This window comes from Perna viridis, chromosome 7 (assembly GCF_037379345.1).
Source record: "Perna viridis isolate PV_CMFRI_1.1 ecotype Kerala chromosome 7, ASM3737934v1, whole genome shotgun sequence".
Classification (NCBI taxonomy): Eukaryota; Metazoa; Mollusca; class Bivalvia; order Mytilida; family Mytilidae; genus Perna; species Perna viridis.
In genome coordinates, this window is record NC_142451.1 from 42,266,911 (window position 1) to 42,293,332 (window position 26,422).

Here is a 26,422-nt window from a genome sequence, read left to right on the forward strand (position 1 = left end):
ATGCTTTGTGTAGTTGCTCATAAAAACATTCTTTTCAGATGAACTTCCAATTTACACTATTTCCGTTTACCAGGGGAGCCAGAAAATGAGCTAGATAAATCAGTAAACAAATAATACAATGGTGAATTTGATAATCCCTAAAAACATGTGTCCTTGTCCTTCAAGGAAGGTTTAAGGTAGAAAGAATTTGCATATCTGATTTGTGATTCCATTTCCTGTATATTCCCATATTTTTCTTCATTTTATTAGTTTCTAGTTACCACATTATTACTGCCTTAACAGTAGTGCCATATTTCATGCATTACCAATTTGTATACTTTTTTTAAATGTCATAATGTATTAAAAATACCTTTCGAAACAATGGTAAAATGTCTTTCTTATAAAAACGTCTTTAAAATGTGAAAAGCCCATATAATCACGTGAATCTTCAAGTTGACTATCGTGATTCACATTCCTTTGGGATATAAATGGGTTCTAAGTCCTAAATAATGACGCCTTTTTCTAGGTCGAAAGAATGTGAAAGGACCATTTAATCACGTGATTCTTCGTGTAGTTTATCTTGATTCACATTTCATTGGTTTTAAAGGACTGGGAGATCTTCACATTTTCATTTGCAAAAGACGGAGAAAGACAATGAAATTCTTATACTGTATTTTCTATATTTGCGTTTCAGCATCGTCGCTCCAATTGACATCTTCGGAGGAAGAAAAGGACTTTTTATTCACGGATCCTTACCATGATATCTTAAAGTTGTATAGTGTGAAAAACCAAGGATTAAATCTAACTATTGTTAACCGAATAATTGGTAATTTAGGCTCGAAGTTTACATGTCCCAAGGAAAACGGTTCTGAATTGTGTTCAAATTTACAGGTGAGTTTAATTTTAAATATCGATGTATGTAGTCGGTCTATCAGGACTATAAATAAGTAGAAAAACTATGCTTTGTCCGTTTTTATTTTCTTCTTCTGTGCTCTTATCATATTTTTTAAGTCTCAGTTTATACAATTGGTAGTATTGTATTTTGTTAAAAATTGAATTGAATTTTGTATTTTTACTTTTTACCCTTTAATCAAAGAAATAAAATGGCGGTTTTGTGTGGGAGGGGCAGGAGGTATGAAAGACCAAATTATTTATTTATTTAGTACGGAGGCATGTATTTTACTTTTTTTAAATCCAACCACCCCGTTTTATACTAGGTGGTTCTGGCGTTTCTTCGAAAACCTGAGAAATATATATTTTTGAACAAGCCAAGACAGCCTGACATTGATATGTAAATAATGATAACAAATAACTGTTGAAAAAATAAATTCAAGAAGGGCCTACATTGATGTCTTTTAAAATACTTTGAATAAAAATCAATTTTATTTTAATGCAGCTTGAAATCTTATTTGGGCCAGTGACTCTAAACGCTGCAGAGATTTCTTTACAATCCCTTCTGATCTCATGCGGTCGCTGTTAGGGTTGATTCTGTTTTTTATTGTATTAGATTGCACTTAAAAGTAAACATTTCTCGGCGAACCATGGAAATTATATTCTCCGGTATTTTGCCAGAAAATATGAAGCTTTTATAGCACACTTGAAGAAGCATTCATTTTCCATGATCATTTTTTAATGTCTTCCCAAAATTAACTGCCAAAACATCGTGTTTTTTTTTAATTACAGACTGTTTGAAACTGTCAGAATAATTAAGCAGACACGATATTGTTCTAAAATGGCCATTTTTTTCCTTTTCTGGTTATTTGTTTATGGTCTTTGTTGATATTATCACTATAGAAGTTTTATGGTTGTCATCACAATTTGATTGCGGTCGATATACAGATGAGACAGGATATCTTAGTAAGTTTACATCATATCGGACTTGAATATGGTCCCATATATCTTAGGGGAATCCTCCTATTTGTGAAAATTTCTAGATTACGTTTTTACCACTTTCGTATCACCTGCAGAATGAGAATACAGTTGTAGATAATTAAGCAAAATGGAAATTAATACAAAATGCATTTCTTTTAATATAACAGTCTTCAATTTGTGTGTGATGGAACGCGCTTATTATGTTTATTTTTTGTTTGTTTGGGAGGGGGCATTTGTTTTGTTTTATTTTTCTTTTCTTTTCTTTCGAGGTGAATAGAAACTCAACAATGTTTTATTTTCATGTCCAAAACGCCTCAGGTTGGTCTATATTTGAACGTCACCAATTGTCATTTCATTGAACAGTGTGACATTGAACATGTTAGAGACATTGGGTTAATTTTAAATTAAAACATTTGTTCAATGTTATCCCGTCCATGGTTATGGGAGGAAAATCAAATTCAGTAAAGTTTTAAAGTAGCTGTCTTAGTAAGAATCATGCAAAATCTGAAAAATGCGATACACCCCAAAAAAGGCTACATATTTTTATTTTTGTAATTAAGTTGTTTTATTGGTATATACTATGAAATGTGTAATTATTCATTCAAATCTGCCTCCTCTTAGGAGATAATCCACATTGAAAGTCCAGTAAATTCTATTGTATTTGAGCGCCGTTTACAAAGTTATCTCCCTTAATTTTGAAATTTACAGTGCATTCTATATAATTTTTATCTCCTAAGAGCACGGGTTTTATGAAAAACCACATGTTAACCTCTGTTTACTAGGACATTTCAAACAAAATATCAAAAATAAAAATATGTAGGCTTTTTACCCATGAATCATATTTTGCATGATCCTTAGCTGGAGTGCTACTTAAAAGTAGTACACACACACACCAGGGGGACCAATATGTTATTTCAATATTGCGTTTAGTTTTATTTATAAACAAAAATCTAAAGTTCCTTTTGGGTTTTTGAACAATTGAGGAATCTGTGATTTTTAAATACACATACATGTACATTATGATATAATCAGCCTAACTGAGATTTTCACTGGATCACCTCAGGAGACAGAATCATATAAGTTCTTTTGAGACTTGTTTCTGAATCCTAGGTAACATGTAATGTTATATTTATGATACGATGTAATAAAATACTGATTAAAATGAACTGAACTAACCGAGGTTCAACTAGCTTTTTTAAAATGAACTGAACTAACTGAGGTTGTTCAACTAGTCTTTTTATGCCGCCTTAAAGCCAGGCAGAAGTGATTCACGCATATCTTAATCCGAAAGATTCCTTCAGTAGGCCGCATAGAAACTGTATTCGACAAGAAGAGCGCAAATAAAAGTTGGAAATATAAACACTTTAAGTCAGGTTACGTCTACTAGAGATACTACCCCGTGCAGGTCCGGGTGTTAAAAAAATAGGCCTGCAGCAGCGCTAAGCTTGTCGTAAAAGGCGACTAAATAGTGCTCAGAACCCTAGCCGGGGGCTAGGGCGCTCTGCCCACAGAGCAACTGGGATGTGTGCCCCAGGTGGTGGTATGGGGTACCCCTGGCGTGTTACATGCTGGGGTTGTCAGGCTATAATACGGAAAACCTGACCGCAAACCATAGTGGTGCACCGTGTTGGGAAAGATGTCACGTTCCTCGCACGGTAAAGAACCCTACTGTGGTATTCTCCCAGAGTAGGAACCATAGGGCTCCGCCACAGGAGGCTAAATTGCCCGACCCTACCCATCTCTCCCTATTTCCAGTGGCAATCAAAATATGTTGACCCCATTATCCTTGTGTCCCATCCCTTTTTCATTTCATCATCATTTCATGTTCATTTTATCATCAATTTCATGTTCATCGTCTGAATATAGCTGAAATATTGCTGCTCGGACGTTAAACCCCAACAAACAAACAAACAAACTACTATAGATACTAGTCCGAATTTCCTCTGGCCCTGTAACTCGAATAATTCAAGCCCTCACCGTCTCTCCTACTCACGAGCGATCGATAGTGAGTGGAATATAACGACTGGTGTTCCCGATATATCAATATCCGAATAAAAAAGAGGAGAGTTGCAGGGTCAGAGGAAATTCGGAATATACAGATACGTGCATTGAGTCTGCAATTAACATAAAGATAAATAAGATCAACAATCTAAAAATGTAAACAAAAGTTCTCCATAACAGGTGGTGCACATCTTCAATATGTACACAAATATTGTGCAAAGTTTCTATAAAATTGGTGCATACTTTTTGAGTCGCAGAACACACACTTTGGGTAACAGCGTGATTTAGGGAAAGAGGGACGGACGGACGGATTGAGTCGAGCGGCTACTATGCCTCCTTTAACCGTTGGTGACGTAGGTAAATGGCAGGACAAGCGTTCATGGTTCAAAAGGAGTCCAGGATACGCATTGGGTTCTATTACATAATGATTAACTGATATGGTGGGATAACAGATGGATAGGCACCGTTTCAGAAATGAAACAAAACAAACTGTAACGAAGTTGCATTAACCGTGCACTCAGCACATATTTCAGAGAAGGACTGATTTCATGTGTGCCTTTTATTAAGGAGGGCTTTGGTCGATTGGGAGTTGGTTTATATAGTTACCCGAAAGCGGTTAGTCAAGTTGTAAAGGTGATTTAAAGTTTTGGAAGAAAAATTCAACGATTTCAATTAGAACAAGATATAATATATATATTGTTGTAGATGTAATGGCATGTTGACTCTTTTTTCACTCGAGATCATCAACGCTAAAAGCTTGTGTACTTTTAAATCAATAAATAGTGGTGTTAAAAATGACTATTGACACGAAAATATTAGGTAAATTCATACATGGTACTAAAATTCGTATAATTTGTATCCATTCATTTTTTAACTTGTAACACACTTTAGCAAGTGACGCTGTACAATGAAAGCCATAGTACTTTGGACTGATTTAATGTCACAGCCGGCTTTACTGTGACATACGCAAACACATATTACATGCCTTTATTTCCATAAAGTAAAGACAGTGTACTGTTTCGGAAGTGTTTAAAAATAAACTCTAATGACATGATAAAATGTAGATCAAAATTGTGTTAACCTTACTAAATGGGAAGATACCAAAATCACCAATCTGGATTCTGAACTGATTTAAACTAGATGATTAGATGTTTCAATACCATGGATTTTTTAAAACTTACTTTATCGAAAAAGAAAAGAATTCATTTTTAAGTATAGTAAAGTTTTTTGATAGACTAAGGTCGTTGTATTTGTTACAGAAATTGTCGAATCCGTACATTATCACAAAAGGGTCTATAGAAGTAGTGATAAGATAAATTATAATTGTGGCATTTTCATCAACTGTTGTGATCATGAGGTGTGTAAAGAAATCGGTAATAAGATGCATAATGTCTTATTTGATTCATACGAAATCAACATCCGGATAGTCTACACTTGACTAACATCAACGCTTATACAGAATTTTAACCAAAAAAAGAGAATTCGACTTGTCATTTTAGCAAGCCGGTGTCGCATGAATATGGGTCCATCATAATCTTTGGTCCGGTCGGATACAAAATGTTAACTTTTTGGTTCCGAGGTATCAAGAAGGTTAACATTCTGCATCCAGCCAGACTTAGGATTATGGCGGACCAAGAATTATAAGACGCCGGACAACGTTCAACGTCACAATGCTTTTATTTTCATAACCTGGCCGTACCAAGCTCAACTCAGCGGCAGACGTTCGTTTCCTCTCTTATTAACCGCTGCAGATAGGCCTTTCAAAATTTTCGGGCGTAATTCAAATCATACGTTTGACAATTTTATAAAGTCGTGTAAAATTATTAAATTTTTCCTGACTTTGCAAGATTCTTAACTTAAAACGTCGCGGCTGTGTGCCAGTGTGTGGTTAATTTGATCGAAATACGTTCATGTCATTCGAAAGAAAAACGCATTCAGGTACAGAATTGATTGATTGTTGGGGTTTAACGCCTGAGCAGCAATATTTCAGCTATATTCAGGCTATGAACATGAAAGGAATGATAAAATGAACATGAAATAATGATGATGAAATGAAAAAAGGGACACAAGGATAACAGGGTCGTCAAAGTTTGATTGTCACAAGAAAAAAGGGAGGGATGGGAAGAGTAGGCTGACAAACCCCAGCATGTAACACGCCAGGAGTACCCCATTCTACCACCTGGGGCACACATCTTAGTTGCTCTGTGGGCAGAGCGCGTAGCCCCGGCTAGGTTTCTTAGGTTTCTGAGCACTGTTTAGTCGCCTTTTACGTCAAGCTTAGCGCTGCTGCAGGCCTATTCTTTTGACACCCGGACCTGCACGGAGCTTCAGGTACAGGAAAGGTGCATCTCACAACTGCAACTCGTGTAAACAACAGATATGATCAAAGAAAACACAAATAGAAATGCGGATAAGTAAACACATTACGAACTAGAAAAACCTGAATAGTACTTACAGCGAGGGTTATTAAAAATGTTTCTGGGTCAATGAAGTTGTGTAGTTAAAACCAAATTTCACGGTCGACTCATAATACTTTAATTTTGTAATTCGTTATCATTCTATTAATTGTCCCATGTAACCAACCATATTGAACATGCTCCTATAATGTCGGATTAGTGTCACGTTTGAACATACTATAACATTGTTGAACATGGAAACTAATATTTCGAATGTGTTTGGTCTTCCGAAGGACATGAATTATATTTGTCAGTTGTCTCTTACAGTAGTTGTGACGTTTCATCTTCTTTATAGTTAAGGACACAAACCTGAACCTCGATTCGATAAAATCATTGGTGAATCAATAGATTTAAAAAAGGGGGATTCCAACTGGGCTCCAGAAAATAGGTGGTGTTCCAGGCAATCCTGCCCAAATTTGCACAAAATTATTATATAACAACATTTTCTGACAAAAAAGGGGTGTCCGACACCCAGACTCCTTAGTCCACCAATGATATTATTCTGAAAAAGAATTGTTATGAATAATATTACTACCCAGCCGATTCACAGATACCACTCTCAGCACTCAAAATGATTTGTTTTTTGACAAATAGGTGTGCCAACTTGCCATCGAGTGGGAATTAAATGCAAGGCGGTGTGGTGTGAATACGCTTTCTTTAGAATTGAGAAAAAGATATGTTTTGCAGGAAATCGTATTTTTTTCACTAGTTCTACCACAAATAATTGTTTTCCCAACCTTGCTCGACTTCTAGTCTAGTTTTGCCGCCCCAACCTTAAATTCTGGTCGCACTGCACGTCTTCATGTAAAATACTATATTTATGGAGAAAGCTTCAAGTTTGAAGGGATGCGGTAAACTTGTTCAAAAGGTGGTGCACTTGTTTAGATTTAACTACCTCAAATATTCAAACAAAAATGTGTTTGTCTTCACGAAGAATGATGTGTATAACTAGCCTTTTGAACAAAACTTTATTCCGTCTTTTAAAACAAATATAAATGAACAGACTGAAGTTGGTTTTCAGCAGGAGATTCAAATAGGTCAAGAAGCCAGATGACTCAATTCCAAATCCCCCTATTTTCATACTGTTCACATAAGAAAGAAGATGATAGCGCTTGACAATGTATCAACACCACTTCATTTAGGTTGTAACTTCACAACAATTTACAGTATTTCAGTTTAAGGTCTTTCTGAATAAAAAAACTTTTCCCTAAGTTGGCCTGTCATTAGAATTTCCGCTCCGTTATATTTGTAACATCTGTACAAATTTCATTGTTCGTCCTAAGGTAATGCTTTCATAATTATAATTTCACACGATTTACGTTAATAATCTGTGTAGTGGTCAATTCATTGACTCGTTGTATTGTTTTAATGTTGACGACTAATTTCTGAATCACCCCCGGAGACGTCACGAATGACATGTACGTAACATCCATCATTGTCAGATAATACATTTCAAATATAACTGGATTCATATTAACATTGAATCGCCAACAACATGGCCGTCTTACACTATCTCTGGATTTCGCTTCTTTTGTTTTCAAGATCTGAAACTACTTTCGGACTTATAAATGATGATTTTAAAGAAATGCTAGTTAACCCATTCCAAGAAGTTATGGAAGAATTCAAAATTCAGACGGAAAGCATTTCAATGCCTGATTTAGATGATATGTTAGAAAAGTTGTTTTCAAGGATTCATTGTCTGAACCGGCGTTCTTGTAGAACTTTTAGGGTAAGGTACAAGTTTTTCTAGTGTGGCAGAAAATATAACGTTTTAAATGTTTTTGTTGACATGTGATAAAGGGAGGTTTACTTGTTCTTCCTTGAATAATTGCATAAATGATATATTACCAGTGTAATAATACTTGTCTTATATGTTTAAAATGCCAGTTTTTTTCCCTTTTCAAACCAGTATTCATGATTTATTTAAAATTTCATAAATGCAAGTTACACCTGGATATCCTCGACAAACTCCTTTCTTGCAAAGAAATAATTCATGCATATTTTTAATGCTTAATACTTAGTGTAAATCGCATTTTTATTTTTTATTTATTTTTATGTGCCAGCAGTAACGTCAGTTTACTGAACTGTTTTCGTGTCTATTGACTTCTCTAAAGTGTTTTAATATTTTGATGGTTACAATGTTTTTAATTAGGTATAACCCTATTTAGTTTTTGCATGTTTTGTCATCCGTCATGTCCGCGAATAAAGGTAAAAAAGATGTAAAAACAATCATCTTTTATATGTGTTCTTTCTATTTTGTAATTTTAAGACATTTTGAAAACCAAACCTGTTAAAACTACATATTTTTTTATACAATGAAATGTTTTATTACTTTAAGCGCTCAGATATTTTATCAAAATTGAATAATAAGGGACCTTCTGTTACCAAAACATATTTCCGAGCGTGTTTGATTTGACAGTCCCTATATCATATGACTAAATTTGTTAATGACAAATTTATGAGTGCGTTACATGTATATTGTCCCACATGAAGATGTAACAAGTGTCAATGTGATGATTTTTTAGTCTATAACAAAAAACGTTTGTTTTATGTAAACGACATTGAAATATCCACAGGCGATATCGGGGCTTTCAGTCACAATATTACATATTTTTTTAATTTCCACCGTCAAAAGGCATTGAAAGACTATTTATCAATAATGAATATATATATGTAATTATCTGCCTTATTTGGAACTACGTTTTCTTGGTACAAGAAATATTTTCGGATTGATTAAATAGCGGATGTGATTAGTTTTGATTTTAAACACTCAACTACTTGAGTGAAAAAAAAATTTAATGCAACTTGATAATTGTAGTAAAAAAGAAACAGTAAAGCGACCACAGAGTTAAAAATTTAGATGATTAAAAAAACACAAAGAAATGACCGGTTTGAATCATTGAATTGAATTTGAAAACGGTGTATAGGAGTCCCACTATAATCTTCAAGCTCTCAGCGGTTTGTAATGTTGAACCGTCTTTATTATTCATTACTACATGTATAAAATGAATGTCATTTAATTTAAAATCAAAATGAAATAAAAGAATTTTCATCCATTCGGTACCATTTACATTGTCAGTACAGACAAAACCTCATTAATGATGCAGATGTAGAGTGAGCGGTTAATGATTTTTCGCCCCAGTCGTTTGGAGTAAATCGGAACCCCACTCAGTATATCAGTTTGCACAAAAAAAATTCGTATGCATTAGCCAAAACAGTTTAAGTTACATACCAATTATTCAACCATTGAGCTTTTAGAACGTACGCAAAAATAGTCCTACACAAGTTTTAGTGCACTAGTCCTACACAAGTTCTAGTGCAGTTGTGTTATGTTGTTGTGGAAAAAGTGCACACCAAATCTGCACAAGTGAGCTTGTGTTTGGCAGGGAATTATATTCCCTTCATTTCTACATAAAATGGTCACTGTAACTTACTGAAAATGAATATTTTTATGAGTTCTGCATGAAGACCCCTTTTTGTGGAATGTAGGGGAATTCCCATTCTATTTTTAGATCATTGTCTTCTAGGAGCCGGTGTCGCACTGCAAGGTAGTAAACCCAACATAATATTTTCAGGGCAATTAGTGTACACATGCAGCTTTTAGGTGATGTATAGTCTTCTTCAGGTTAAACCTAAGGTAGAAGCTCCATAACACATTGAACTTAGTGAAATTAGCATTGAAGCCTATGGGAAATGACATTAGTGGTTAGTAACCACAATCTTTCCGGATTTTTCGGTTCAAATTTATAAAGCTGTCTTCGTTTGTGCCAAATTTCCTGGTTGAGTAACTGATGGTAGTGAACTGAATTTGTTTTATCGTCTGCTAGAAGAAATAGCTTCTTAGCCTGCCATATTGGTAACTTTTCGGCAAACATTGTAAGGATTTCATCCGAAGTATCTGCATCTGATGTCAGTTTTAGCGAAGCAGTTGCGATTTTTAAATACCGCTCATAGATTTGACCCCAACGTTTTACTAGTAGTATGTGTTTCATTTTTATTCATATAGTGTTACGCTAGCCCTTAAATAACCACTGTGGAAAGTTCTTAAATTAACTGTATTTTAACTTCCTTAATACATGTATGTATAAACCAAGTCAGTTTTTCAAGGTATAGATTGAATTACACTATCAGCATGATAAGCTCTATAGTTCTATCTTTAGAATATTACTACGGAATTCCCAGTTTCTTAATTTGGTGTTTATGATAATTTACTCCTTTAAATTTAAAAAAAAGATGATACCCTTTTTGTATACTTTAAAAAATATTATCATCATAGTCTGCAATGAACTTTATGCTAAATGTTTCGCCGTCTTTTTTTTCATTTTTAGTCGCGACCGACTTTGATTGGATCTTTCAAACACATGTCAACTATTTTATTGTCCTGGTTCAGAGAGCTCATTTATTTTTGAATAAAGACCCGGTAGTTCTACTATTGGTCCTGTCTTAAATTCACGCAAGGTTGAAGTACTTTTCACATTCAATTTACAGACCATTTAATCAAATAATTTCTTCCCTACCTTCGCTTGAAACTTAGGTGGTGCTATATTGTGTAGATTAAATAGAATTTAACGATCTATTACTGATATACAAATTCTACATTACTATTATTTAGGAGCATTGTTGATCTAAAGATGTTGAAAAGGGGGTTCCAGGTTGCTCATTTTTGCCGAAACTTTGATCGAAATTAACAAAACTTTTCATTAAAAGGGGGGAAGGTAACCTCCGGAGCGGGTCCATTTTACATAGTTACGATTTAAGCTATACATCATTTATATTTTCTAAATCATTAAGGAGTGCTTTATCGTTGTAATCAAAGTTTGAAAAATGGTTCAAAACCACATTTTTGTTTGTCGAATTTCACTTGTAATTAAGTTTGGAAAACACCTTACAATTTAAAAAAAAAACTTTTTTCAATGTCGCGTATTTTTAGTCTCCAAGGAGGCGACTAAGTACAAATGAGTGTTAGAAATTCAATATGTCGGGGTTCGTTCTTTAAATGTGAATGCTGTATAAATCTTGAAAAGCTTACCTATATAGTACAAAATGTATATAATGAGGGTAAACAAAGCTATACCAATAACCAAATTTCCTACGTATATTTATAGTCGTCAAACGTAAAGAGTCTTGCAAAAAGGGAAAGTTTAGGCAATTGTAAAAATGGGAAATGATTTTAACAAGGAACGAATGCCTGCTATTTCGTGTAAAAAGACAAACATGCAAGCCATGATGGTATAACGAGATTCGTGAGTAGCATGCATAACGGGCTTTACTTAGACACTACGTAATCATTATGACCATTTTGATATCTGACGATCGCTGGTTATTTCCCTTTTTTGATGTCTGAAGATTGATTGAAATTTCACCTAAATTTCACCTTTTGTTTTAGTTGAACCTTAAAAAGAGTTTCAATTATTGTAAGGTTGATGAACCTCCAAAATAGTTTGATGAACGGACAGGCGGACAGTCACATTATGGATTATATATCCCATGCTATATATTTGCTGGTCATGAATCAAAATTTAACATTATGAAGGAATGGGTTCTGCAAGTTGCGTGAGGGATTGAATGCGTGATACACAATGGTCCAAGTAGGAGCGTTTAGGCTGAAGATTAAGTAGAAATCTATTATTAATTTATAAAATGATGAGATTTGTGGTAGCGAAAATCCACCATCGGAACTCACACTTAGGCCAACCGGAACGGAGTAAGGATAAAGTCTTATCTTGATTTTTTTCGGAATTCTAGAATGACTTATTACACACCGATCTGGCATTTCCAAAGTTTGTTCAATGGCTTATCTTGTTATTTGTGTATTTTCACCTTATTAATTATTGTTCTTGTATAGTCATGTAGAAAACATAAACAAATGTCGTCTTTATTAGAAATAGGCGTATTTATCTACACTTCAGAAATTATTTTTATGTGTTTAAATTCGGTACAACATCCTGTTAAGATAAAAAAAAAGTGCATCATGCCGTAAAACGTGTAAATGTTCGCTTTCTTGATACGTCAATTTGTTTTCCTTTTATGAAAAGAAATTGAAGTCACGAACTAATTTATGTAGTAAGGATTTCGTGTACGTATGCAATTTATCTTTTATAAATGAGTTCACCTTTGAAGCCAAATAAAAATAATTCATAATACAGTAGATACTACTATTGACGCGTAAAAGTGGTGGTTTAATGGAATGGACTAGCTTTCGATATTGTTATTGTAGTGAGTGGTTCGGAGGATTTTAAAGGCATGGATACCCCTTTTTATTGTAGCCATAGATAAATATTTAGTGCTTATGTAGTTGTTACTGTCCAATACCAATTGACGGAGTCCTCCGGACGACTTGCTCATTGGCGAATCCGGTGGGGGTTATTGTTTTGGAACCCCATCCCTTTTGCTGGAAATTTGTTATTTTTATGCAAAGTTTAGTAAAAAGTATTCAAATATCCTGAATATACCCATTTCATATAAATTTTCGGATCGGGGCCCTCTTTTAAAAAGTAACTCTTGATCTGCCCCTGTCTTCTTATAGTTTTCACATGTCTAATTCGTTTTCATCTTTTCAGTGTTTGCACAGCAACGACGTCTTTAAAGCTCTTGATATACATGAAGGTGAAGATCTTTTAGAAAAAGATTTTGGCAAATTGTCAAATATACTAGTCTACAACCTAGTGACATTTTGTCAACAAAATGCGACTATCCAAACAAACCAAAATTTCTACACAACAGAGTTACTGAAAAAATTCAGCAGGCGACAACGAATAATCAAAGCTAATGTATTCCAAACGTTTTTGGAGGATCTAGACGATTCATATGAATCAGACGATGAATCAGGCGAAGACGACAATGACCATCACGGTGATCACGATGATGATGATCACCCACATTTCGTCGACGACCATTTTGATGATGACCATCATGTGACAGATCATGAAGACCACGATAGTGACGAAACAACGGCTAGAACTACAACCTTTCCGGACCACGACAGCGACGATGATGACCACGACAGCGATCATGGAGGAAGCGACGAACACGACGATGACCACAGCGACGAACATGATGACGACGTGAAACTCATAAAAGACAAGGTATGTTCTTGGAGTTGTAACTATACTGTGCTTTTAAAATTAGTTGTATATTCAATTATTTCCTGTTTAAGCAAAAATTAATTTTACCTTTCATCTATCATTTACGTACTGGCAATAGATTATGTAGGCTACACATCACTAATTCAACCAATGAGCACTTAGAAAATTCGTAAAAAAAAAATAGTGCACTGTGGAAAAGTGCACATCAAATCTGCACAACTAAAACTGTTTTTAGCAATGACTCATATTTTCTTTATTTATACATAAAATGGTCGCTGAAACTTACTGAATTTAAATATTTATGTACGTTCTGCATGAAAACTCATTTTTGTGGAATGCAGGGAAATCCCGCTCTATTTTAGCTCATTGCCTTCTTTGGGACGGGTGTTTTTAAACTCAAGAAAAGAGTGATGCACTTTTGAAATATCATAATTTTTACAATTTTCTTAAAAACTCAGCTAAATATGTGATTTTGACAAATTTGTATTTTTATCTAATAAAATGATGACTTGAAACATCATGAATGAACCGGTAAAAACTGAGACGAATAGACAGTTTTTCTCTGATATTTACTTTTCGGTGATGCACGGTACATATTAAGCTGCCTCTGCTGAGTGATATAGAAGTTTTATATACATAACATGTAACTTTGGAGAAACTGTTCAAAACAGCATTATTCAAATTCGTTAGTGGATCCGGGGCAGTTAAGTGATTACCCCCCCCCCCCCTTTCCAAGACTTTTCATTTTGTCCACTTGACCAAAAGCAACATAGAACTTCCCTTTTACTATAGCCCACTTTCCAAAATCTCGGGATCCGCGCTTGGAGCTCAAATTCTTTCTTTTATTTCAGTGTCTCAGTGCTGGGACAATTTTTGATGAATTAGACGTGGACCCAGATGTTGATTCCCTGGACGAAAGCAACGTAGAGAAAATGTCCTCCCTACTACTTTATCATTTATTAACAGGTATTGTACATTTCTTGAAAAAAAAACGACGAAATTCTTTGGATCAAAGGTTCATTTCCATCTAAAGTATTGAACGGTGATTTTCATTTGATCAATTTCTTTCAGTTGGTTTCTCTGCTTTGTTGACAAATCATTTACATCGTTCGTGATGATGAAAAATGAAATCGTTGTTTATGACGAAGTTGAATGATAGGTCAATACGATACTGAAAACCCTGTGTAGGACTATACTATCGTGAACTGATTAATTCTTTACTCCCGTCTAAACTTAAAAAAAAAACGCATCAGGAAACGTTTCTCTGATGCAAAATTTGTGTTCTCCAGTATCTCCTTTGTGAATGAATCATAGTTACGTAATGTGCAGATATGTTACAGGGGCTGACCAAAAAAATTATAAAAGCGGGGTTCCGAACCAGAAATCTAAAAAAAAAAGTAATGACATAATTTCAGGCTTTAATTTGCTCTTCTTTTTTTGTTCAATTTTGCACGAAAGTAACGATCGCTTTTGATAAAAAGGTGGTTCCAACCCCCAACCCACATGGACTCTCTCCTGGATCCGTCATTGTATTTAATATGTATTCATATCACTAGAATAGAACGCATCATAGTGTACTAGCATTCCAATCATTTTCGTGGATCGTTACCGTGTATCCATCTGCGTCATGAAAACTGAATTGTTCCAGTTGTCATAGTTTTCCTCTTTCGACTACCCCGGACTTTTTATGAGCAACTTGGTGGGTGTTTCTAGAAAGCAGAGGACGCTTACCCTACCTGTGCACTTGGTCCATGCTCCCAGTTTTTAGTGGAGTCCGAGTTACTCATTTGCTTTTGTTACTTTGCATGTATTATTTTAGTTACTTTATGTTCTTTGTTGTGTATGTCTGTTTTCCATGTCTGGTCTTTGTCCGTGGATTACATTCTTTTGACTACCGCTAGAACCTTGGTTCCCTTGATTACTCTTTCCTTCCTTCTTTTTCCCGTATCAAGTTCAGCAAGTTATGTAAAATATCTACGTATAAAAGTTGAAAAAGTTTTGGTTGAATGTCAGTCCAACATCCAGATGACCTAAAAACTAAAATTTTCTATAGATAAAATTACATTAACCGCGTTTTTTTTGCGTATTTAAATAACATAGCAACAAGTTCAAAGGCTATTTTTTTAAAAGCTTGCCATTGTATTGATAAACAACTGTCATACGAGTATTTTTGATACGTCGCTGCTATATCCCAATATAATTCACTTTACTGTGTGCCAGAATTTATCCAAGCAAGGCCATACTTTTCGGCAACCGCGTACACCGTGTCTTAAGTAAACTTCGTCGGTGAGATCTTACAAATAAGCACGGACTTCCAATAAATGAAAAGTAGAACATAGCACCATGTCACGTGTCAAGGCTTTGTTTTTTTTTTCGCGGACATGATATTTCGTCAGTCTCTGAAAAAGCAGAACATTCTTATCTTACCCTACTGGTGCACCTGGTCCATCTTTCCAGTTTTCAGTGGAGGCAGGGTTGCTCTTTTACGCATGTTTATTCAACTTGTGCATGTTAATTCAGTTATTTTTTTATTCTTTGTTATGTGTATCCATTTTTTTTTGTCTGGTCGTTGTTCCTGGATTGTGTTCTTTTCGACTATATTCACTGGAATATTCTGTGAGTTGTAATAAGGTGACATTTCTATGTAACATGCGTTACAAAAGTTACACTTATTCCGAACTTATTGTATACTGTGTCTAGGAGGTGGTATCTTATAGGCTATATTGTGAATTGTGGAGTATTAATCATTTAAAATAGTTATCAGATCAATCTCTGAAAAATTACTTAAATGAAAGGTTTCATATTTACGAAATAGATATGCCGAGTTTAAAAGGTTAAGGCTGTCTCCAACTTGAGAACGAACTTTTTTTTTCTTTTGTCGAAATGCTTTTGTTTAAATCATGAACACCAAACATGGCATGAGGAACTTCATTTATAGCGAAGGACGCTGCTTATTCCATGCAGATTCAGCTTTCTTGCAATTACAATGTTTAATGTTGTCTTTCTCTCAGTTCATAAACAACAGTATTGTGCTCACGATATTGTATTCTTTGCTGACATTTCTTTTTCAAAGCGCGAAAACGAACTAGAATGTGAATTCAAATTGGTTTTATTCATTTCCAAAAATGTATGTGCGATTTATGAAAAGAAATAGTTTTATAATTCCGTTTCTTCAAATTAAATAAAGCTTGTAGTGATATTTAGAATCTGTATCTAGGTCCAGTTTAACAATTTTCAATTTAATTCAGGTGCCCGTATACAGAAAGACTGTCGATTATTCCCTAGGAAATCATACTTTTCCAACAGTTTGTTGACATACATGCATGCTTCAAACAACTCTATACCACGGGATGAGTTTGTAAAGCTGATGGTAGCTCTTAAAATAACAGAGGAAGTTGCAGATCACGTTGGAGATGTGCATGACGACCACCCATTTCATCGGCGGAAGAGAGATGTGTCAAATATGGTTGGTTCTACATCATTATTTAGAACAAAGAGGGCCACCACACCGACAGCGCCATCTAATCAGGTATGCAGTTTGAGCGCTGAATGTTTTATACCAATGAAATGTTACAAAAATGTGACATTTTCAGTTTTGATTTCTTTCATTACAGAATTATGAGCGAATTGTCAAAATATAAAAAGAATGCAGTTTTTATAACAGTCCTATAGCCATAGAGACAGATTCCTTTATTTTCACTTTTAACAAAATGCAATTGTTAGAAAACATTATTAAAATTCGATTTTCTGACTTCCGCTGCGTAAATTCGACCACCTACAAATATGAACTTCGGAAATCAGGGCGTTAGACTGATCAGCCTTGTATCAAATATAAGTGTTACGCGCGTGTGAGGTACAGTAATTCCCGCTTCCCCTCCCTTAAGGGAATACGATACAGTAGCAAGGGCTTATGATTACTTTATCAAATACAGCAGTTGTATTTTTATTTTTTTTTTTTGTGTGTGTTTTTTTTCATTTAATGTGTTCCTGCACTTCTCACTAACTGTTAGAGTGAATTGCACTGTTTGCACGTTTGGCATAAGATGCTTTAGTAGGAAACTCATACTCATTTATGGGTTGTTTTTTTTTTTTTTTTTTTTTTGTTTTTTGTTTGTTTTGTTTTGTTTTGTTTTTTTGTATATTGTTCTTGTTTTGGAAAGTTCTTGTTAGTTTTATATTTCGATGACTCAATTTTCTAAGCGCCCGGTGTTTCCGTCAATAATTGATAAAAGAACAGTACCTTTTCAATCAAGTCTGGAAAGAATAAATCGATACTTACAGTATTATACTTATTTAGCCGTGTATAAACGCTGATTGTGATACATATAAATTGACATCAATAGGTGATAGGCTTGTTATATGCCTATGAAGAAATATCTTTTGCAAAATCTTTCGGGAAAGTGGTACTTGAACTTTATGGAAGTGCTCTTGTTATTATCTTCGCGGTTTTATTTTATTTTTTTTTCTGATAGAAAATCCGATTACACGGTGGTATTTTCGATGCATCATTTTATATATTTTTTTACAGGATTCATGTTTTTCTCCGGACCAGCTTCTTGCCATTTACAATGCCCAATCAGGAAACACAATTTCCAAGCAGAAGTTTATGGAACTCTGTCCGTCATTGATTTATCAACAAGTTTCCGGTTCCTGTTCATCGCAGACGACATCAACTTCACAAAAAGCAAGCGACGCTGAAAGTATGCCTTATTTACAATAAAAACAGAAATAATGAAAAAAATGCCCATTGAACAATGTTAAAAATAGTGACTTCGACAAGGACACAAAGCTATTTTGTGCTTATAGCCAAGTGTAAAAAGCCCAAAATCTTCAGAAAACCATAAAAAAACACTGCTTTCAAAGATGAAAATGACAATGAATGTTAGGTGTAGTAAACTAATGTCTAATATGAGTTTAGGGCTTGCTTGCTATTAGTTGTCAGATAAAATCTGACCTTGATGATGCACTGGCTATTTTATCACATCACTGATATCTTCACCAACGGAAATGTGCGAGAAATTGTCCAAAGAACGAAAACGATTTCCCGCCATTTTGACTTCTCCGTGTATTATAGCATTAATATGGAAACGTAAATTGAAAGCATATTTTAAAGGATATTTTAGATCCATTTAGGATTCAAAATTATAGAAGTAATGTATGGCACTTAACACGACTTTAAGGCAGTATTACTTCTTATTCAATTCAATCTAGATAAACATTTCAACAATAATTGACATTATTTGACATTCCATTGCAGGGTATGGGTACGGAACATTTGCGGTGATCATTATATGCTTGTGCTCTGTTGTTGCCGTCTTTGTCCTACCTTTGGCCAAGTCCTCCGCTGGCTGTTTCCGTGGCATAATGAATCTATTCCTCGGTCTGGCTGTTGGAACATTGACAACTGATGCATTTTTGCATCTCCTTCCTTCGGTAATTATTTCAGACTTACTACCAGTCGGTCTTCACAGCCACTTGGGGCACAGATGGTTTCGTCAGTCCCTTTTTTTTTCCAGAATCATTATTTCCGTCTGAATCATTAATTTGATTACAAATCGTCTTTTCGAGTTTTAGCCAATTTCTTGACCCATCCATTAAAATTATCACAATGGAAAGCATACCATTATGGTTCTCGAGAACAAAACGAGTAGGTCGAAACCATCCGTGCCGCAAGTCCCTATGTATTATGTAAAGGTATGTGTGTTTTTAGATTTCAATAACCATTTCTATAGTCACTACAGAATGTGTAAGTTGTAATTTAAGTAAGACCAAATTCAAAAGCGAGATGAAGTTCTCAACAGATTCAAAACGACCAAATACAATGTTTATGCCTTCAAGCTGTTCAAAATGAGGTAGACATTTTTTTTTGTAATACAACAATGAAATACCACTAAAAGTGGTTTTTTTTATAGGCTTTTGGATTACACAACCATGATGGAGAAAATCACGACCATGATGAGAAGTTTATGGAAGAATATGTTGGATTTGGTTTAGCTGCTTTGGGAGGTCCGTATCTTATTCTTATAATACAATTGTTTTCATTGTTTGATGGTTCCAAGAAAATAAATTATAGGTTTTTAATCAAGTCGTGCAGCATCTTCCCAAGTCAGGGTTTTAAGTCCACCTTCGCCCCGGCCTCAAACCCTGACTTAGGAAGATTGTCACGCAGAAATCATCTTAATTCTTATTAAGGCTTCGTTTTGATAAGTTTCAACTTTCAAACAGAATTAAATGAACCCAATTCTAATTTTACGCAGACACCATCGTTAAAGGCTAAAAATCTATTAATAACTTTTTTCTAAAAGATATTGAAACGAAAGTGGAGAAAAATCCACAAACTTCAATTGTTTCTGATGAAGAGATAAGTAGTTAAATTCATTACAAAATTATCATTGGTTCTTGTATATTTCAGGAGTTTATTTGTTCTATTTAATGGAGCTGATCATGGGTACGTTTAGAAAAGGTCCTCACAGTCACAGTCACACACTCTACGAACTTGACGGTCACAATGTAAGTTTTTCATTTGTTTGTGACACAATGTGACAGACATAGTGTAAGCTTTCTTTTATTTACTATCAATGCGGAGCAATGATTTAAGTTTCTTTTGTTGATCACATATATCAGACACTCCAAATCTTTTTAAGACTTTTTAATATAATTAATTAATTGGAACCTTTTCCCACCACTGTCTGCAACAACTTCATATCCAAAAAAAGCTAAATGCATTACTCCTACAACGTAAGAGGTTTGAATTCCGTTCCTCAGTATCATTAGGCCAACGGAATTAACAAAACATTTAAACAAAGAAGGTTCCAACCATCCAAACCCTCGATCCACCACTGCCAAATCAAAATTGATACCATGTACAAAAACAACTTGAAACATACATCAACTGACTTATCTATATATTCAATTATTTCTTAGATTCCAAATGGAAACGAACATAAAAGTGAATCTAAACGTGACTTGTACAACAGCAACGGTACTATCAACGGTGATACCACAAAGTTTGACTCGAACTTCAGTAGTGGCGGTGGAGGTATGTCTCACTTGATCAGATGGAACTTTATTTCTGTACACCCTTATTCTGACAGACATATTATGGTATATTGTTTTTGTATGCCCATGGTGTACGATAAGTTAAGAATGCTTTTGAGGGAGTTTAACTTCTTTAAAAAAAAATGTTTGAACTGATAAAAGGATTCTCCATATTTTTCATCGTTATCTTATGGAGTATGGATTTTAGAGTTAAGAAGGATACAAGGCAAAATTGGGGGATAGGCAAATTTTACCCATCAGAAAATGTAAGCATCACAGGCTACAATATAATTAAATCAAACGTGTCTGTTATTGGTTGCATTTTGTCATAATTAAGTTTCAAATAGCCGTTCAAATGTATCACTGCCTTATCAATAACCTTAAAGGAGGGGCTTAATTTGCTACCTTTAAACTAATTTTATACTTATGTACACATTTCTTTCAAGGATTAACATCGTTAGCACTAATGGTTTTGGTCGGAGATGGTATTCACAATTTTGCCGATGGCCTTGCCATAGGAGCAGCCTTTACACAAAGTAATGCCGTCGGCATCGCAACAAGTCTTACAGTATTTTGTCATGAACTCCCACATGAGTTGGGTAAGTACCAAATTTTATCGAAAAATATTTTCATGAATCACTAAACAGTTTTTTGAGCAATGTACAGTTAGTAATTCACGATCAAAATAGCGGCGGATCCGGGAGGGTGTATTCCGGAGGTTGGACCCCCTTCTTAATTTCGTGCAAAATTTTGGCAAAACGCTGGAACATTCCCTTTTCTGAAACCCGTCTTTCGAAATCTCTAGATTGGCCTCTGAAAAATACAAATATACAGTATATAAAGGGAAAATGAATCAAAAACAGTTATAGAAAATATTTCTAGATATTAGGAGTAATCTAATCAGAATAACATGGCAAAACCCCACCAATTGGACAATACAATTTCACTCAAGGATGTTTTGTTTCTTTGATGAGATCATTATTTGTTCTCTGCATTACTGGATATTTGCTCAGAAATTTTTCAATAGAATATAAGAACAAAATTGGTGTTTGACAGAGTTATCTGCCCTTGAAATTTTCATTCGTTATTTTTCCTTGATTCTGATGGTGCAAATAGTCAAAATAAACTTTTAAATGATCATATTTCACCCACTGCCAGAGTGTTACAGAGACTGACACATACATCACTTCCTTAATACATTAATCGATGTAATGTTTTGATGACGGTCTTTTTAAATAACATAAGCCTATGTCTGATGGTCTCTCGGGGTCGTCGTGAATTATGGTAATGAAATGCTGGAAATCGGTTAAAACTTAAGAACTACCTGAAAAAGATAGCTAGCATATGCTGAGTTTGAATACACGATGTCAGTTCATGATATTTTTTTTAAAAAGTCACTGGCTTAAAACATGCAAATACCCCATACAAAAATATCATTTTGAAGTTAAACCATTGAGAAGTGTAGTAAACGAAATGTCATTTACATAAAGATTTCTTGCTTTATTTAATATTATCTTGTCGTTTTGTACTTGAAAATCCTAAATTTAAAGAGCTTTCTGTAGTGAAAGATGGTTTACGCCTTCTCACAAGTTCTGTCAGGACTCTGTATTGTCTTCAATAACATTTTAAAATTATCATTAAATTTCATTTTTCAGGAGATTTCGCAATTTTGCTGAAAAGTGGGTTGAGTATAAAGAGGGCTCTGCTATTCAACTTGCTTTCATCATTCACAGCACTTATTGGACTCTATGTCGGTCTGGCAGTGTCGGCCGATGCTGTGGTACGACAATGGATATTTGCAATCACAGCAGGCTTGTTTTTATACATTGCATTAGTGGATATGGTAAGTTGGGTACATGAACCCGTATTTAAATCAATAGTTAAATGATCGGCTTTTGTGGATGAACAAATCAAATGGGGGCTTTTGAGATTATATTGAACAAGATTGGCTGCTTTTATCTCGAATTTCTTAATAGTATATATGTCTGAACTCCCATCGTCTGCGCGTAAAATCGGTAGATGCGATCTTTGGTTTAACGATTTCTCTAACAAGTAAAGTGTCAATTGAATACAAATAAGCACTTGAAAGGAGAAGCTTTCAATTTATGTTGGTCATGAAGATATATATTTGAAAAAAAAAACAAATAAATGCTTGTTTAGCATATTGAAAGAATCGTTTTTGTGTTATTTACTACCTAGAAAAGCAGAGGACGCTTAGCCGTCCGGTGCACCTGGTCCATGCTCCCAGTTTTTAGTGGAGTCCGCGTTGCTCATTTGCTTTTGTTACTTTGTATGTATGATTTTGGATACTTTATGTTCTTTGTTGTGTATGACTGTTTTCCATGTCTGGTCTTTGTCCCTGGATTACATTCTTTTGATTACCGCTATAACCTTGGTTCCCCTGATTACTCTTTCAATTCGTATAACCAGAGAGTGGACCGGGTAAATATACAGACAGTCCAATAATACATAGGCCCTCGGCAGAAGCACACCTCTGACTGAAAAACATGACGTCTTTGGATATTGATGTCATACCTTTAAAAACAAAACTACATGTAGTAACTATTAGTAGGCGTATGGAGGGTCCTAAACGTTTAGCTTGTAGAGATTGATTAATTCCAGTATTTAAAGTTTACTTCTACTTTTTTTCTTTGTAGCTTCCAGAATTAATTAATGGCCATCAGGAACAAGGCACGTCAAAGACTATGGGCATTTTATTGAACAATATTGGAATGTTGACCGGTGCTATTATATTGTTTTTATTGTCGGTCTACGAGGAAAAGATCAAAATTGACTGAAACATTTTCCCGGTTTCTTGGTGTACTTTATACAGGTAGGATGACCTTCCAGTTCAAAAATTTACTTCCGATTCACAGAACCTATTTACACTAATTAGTTAATCTGAAAAATTGTACAAATGTGATGGCCTATTAAGTACCATTCTGTGTAAGAATTATGCAATAAGTGGCACATCATTTTCCCCAATTTAGTCATTTTTCCCTAAAATATATCCAATACATCTAGAAAACAACCGAAAAGCTATTTAAATTTGTCCTGAAGCATCTGTGACGTAAGATATTTTTTGACTGCTTATATAAGAAAAGAGTGCGGGAAGATTTTCCCGCCATTTTTCTGTAGTGCATTTCAATTAAATTTGACCTATCGATATCTTAAAAAGGCAAATTTGCAAACACTTTGATGATTATTTCTGGTGGTTCTCATGTATAATTAATTGGTTAATGCAATAAAATCTCAGCGTTGTTTTCCTTCATGTGCCACACATCATATACATTTTGCCCAATTCTTAGAAAGAGAAGTAGTTAAAAGATGTTTTATCTTGTTTTATTTTTGCTTCGAAAAGTGAATATTGAATATTTTTGTTCTTCAATCGAGTATTTTGAAGAATAAAAAAAGTTTTCACGTGCATGTATGCATATAATTCACTATTAATTAAGTTTGTTCGCTGTTGTCTTGAAGAATAACATGAATTTCAAAAGGTTGTGAAATCGTTTAAGATCTTTCATGCTAGAACAATAAAATAAGAAAATGTTTGCTATAGTGCTCGTTTTTTTTTTGAGATACAAGTATTTGAAATTTTGATGGGAAAAGGTTTTCTTTTGATATTTTCCACAAGTTTTGGGTTAGTATGTTTTATCTATTGAAAATCCCGAAGAAATGACTAAAATTACATAAAACCTTCTCAAGCAACATTCTAACGTGAAATTATGAAAAGAAAAGTTGGGGTTATTGGGCAAAAAATATGGATAAAAGAAGAGAAGTCGGAAAATCTTAGAAAATTGGCTGAACATGAGCCACGTACATCCTTAAGGCTTCCAACTCTTTTTTTTTGATAATACCACAACGAATTTAGTATGAAAAAAAATAGAAAAATAACATTATCTTTAAAGAACTTTCTGACCTTGGATAAACGATCTATCAATCTATAATTAATGGTATTAGTACTCTTCTCTTTTTTCATGAAAATTTGTGCTTTTATACATATAAGATTTGATGAATAATTTAGTGTTTTCTTTTTTTTTTTCAGTAACAGCAAATGGGGTTATAATTTGGAAAAAAAAATTTCAGTGGAAGTACAGTAATATAAAAATACTGGATCAGTGATAGAAGTGACTTATGGAGGTAGACCTAGGGTAAGGGACATAACTCTTGAAATCAGTGATCTGTTTGTATCATATTTCAATTTCACCAAAGCTTTTCAAGCTTTTTATTTGAACAGAATGAAATCAGTCAAACTTACTTTGATGCTTACATGAAATTGATGTAAAATGGTGAATACAAACGATCCAATGATTTATAAGACTTGTACCCTAGGTCTACCTCCTTAAACTATATAGCTACATGTATGAGGTTTGAACATCTCCTAAAGTTAATCAAACGCTTTTACTTATTATTTTTTGTAATTTTACATATCATTTGAAATTTCATGTTTTTGTTTATATTATCATTAAGTTTCGTCGTTTTAATATATGTTATTTGTTGTTTTAAATATGTTTAGAACAATCTTTTTTTTAATATGCATATCAAAGGTGCTATGACCTATTTCATATTGTAAACATTACAGCTGCATGTAACTTGGTCTCTGGTTGAAGAATTGCATTTTTATGGATCGTGCAACCTCGACTTTACCTATTGTACCGGATATTGCCGAGTAGTTACGATTGCACGCAAACACCTGTGGGAAAGACCAATTTTTTTTTACTGTATCATGTCCTGTGTAGGCTTTTTAAACTGATCTGTCTCGACAAATCATGTACAGTATCACAAGACTTACCAGTGGAGTTGTGAAGTCATCGGTTGGTCACATTCTGGTATCTGTCAAATATAACGTGAGTGTATCAGACCAATTGAAGTCCGGTTTATTTTCTGAAACTTGAATTTCCGTGACTTTTTCTGGAATTGACTTAAAGTTGAACTTGTAGAGTCCGACACCTCCAGAGCGGACGAGGGTCCGGTTTCATAAAAAATCTCAGATTAAGATTTTCCTCAATTTTTTTTTTTTTTAGGTTTTTCCTCAAATCTTCAATTTCAAGTGATTTGATTGGTAAAATTGTTGAGTTGAAGAAGGAATTGAGGAAAATCTCAATTAGAGATTTTTTTTTTTATGAAATCGGGCCCTGGGCTCACTTAGTATCAAACAGGATGTTATATATTTTGGGGTATCTAAAGGAAGTTCCGAGGATCGGACTCCCTTTTGTCCGAAAATTGTTCAAAAATTGTTGATTTCGTGCAAAATTTTGAACCTCCATTTTCTTTAACCTAGCTAGAACCCCCTTTTCATTCTCGGGATCCGCCATTGATTAAACACATTGAAAAAAAACAGCGATGTTAGTTTTATACGAAAATTTTCAACGCTTAGGTCTCGGATCAGGCGGGTTGTTAAAAAAATACATCAGGCGTTTCTTTTACAGTTTCTAGCTTGGATGATTTTAAAGTAAAGGAAATGACCGAATACTGTTACGGCAAATCCCAAAAGATATTTAATAACCTGTCACATATTTTATTGAAATCTCTTAAGATTTGAGTATTGTTAGGTTGTTTTATTGTTGTACGTATTTATACAATGAATGAATAAAATCATTATATATTTTTGTATATTTTGTCCTGTTTCATTGTTTTTATTGAAAGTGTGCAGTTTATGTTATTGCAAAAATCCTTCATATTTACGTCATGATTTTCGCAACGTTTTCATTGGTCAGGCGTAATAATTGTAACATTTATAACGTGATAAATCATGTTAATGAACAAAACAATATGGCGTCTGGAACATCAGACACTTTTTATTTGGCTTTTGCAAACAGCGTTAGATATATATACTGTTGTGTATCAATTTGTCACTCATTCACATTTTGGAAAATTACTCAAAAACCCTTCTGATAATTTTTATTGTGTTTGCTGAATTGTCTATTTTTTATTATGATGTAAGCTCTCATTCGATTTTCATAATTTTTATAGTACATTTAAGAGTATTGT

The 26,422-nt window shown here is 34.3% G+C and overlaps 1 protein-coding gene across 2 annotated transcripts; it reads left to right on the forward strand.

Moving 5' to 3' along the window:
- Positions 1-508: 508 nt before the first annotated feature.
- Positions 509-26,044, forward strand: LOC148612768 (zinc transporter ZIP4-like). Of its 2 annotated transcripts, none has more exons than XM_088594490.1 (13): positions 509-870; positions 12,869-13,393; positions 14,245-14,359; positions 16,642-16,922; positions 17,922-18,093; positions 18,651-18,826; positions 19,306-19,399; positions 19,806-19,903; positions 20,318-20,432; positions 20,878-21,030; positions 22,087-22,274; positions 23,089-23,264; positions 24,477-26,044. In XM_088594490.1, exons 1-12 carry the CDS (start codon positions 634-636, stop codon positions 23,227-23,229), a joined length of 2,295 nt encoding a protein of 764 aa, XP_088450616.1. In that variant the 5' UTR covers positions 509-633; the 3' UTR covers positions 23,230-23,264; positions 24,477-26,044. The 2 variants fall into 2 exon arrangements, with proteins under 2 accessions (XP_088450616.1, XP_088450618.1); XM_088594492.1 differs by lacking the exon at positions 509-870 and adding an exon at positions 7,789-8,037.
- Positions 26,045-26,422: the final 378 nt, after the last annotated feature.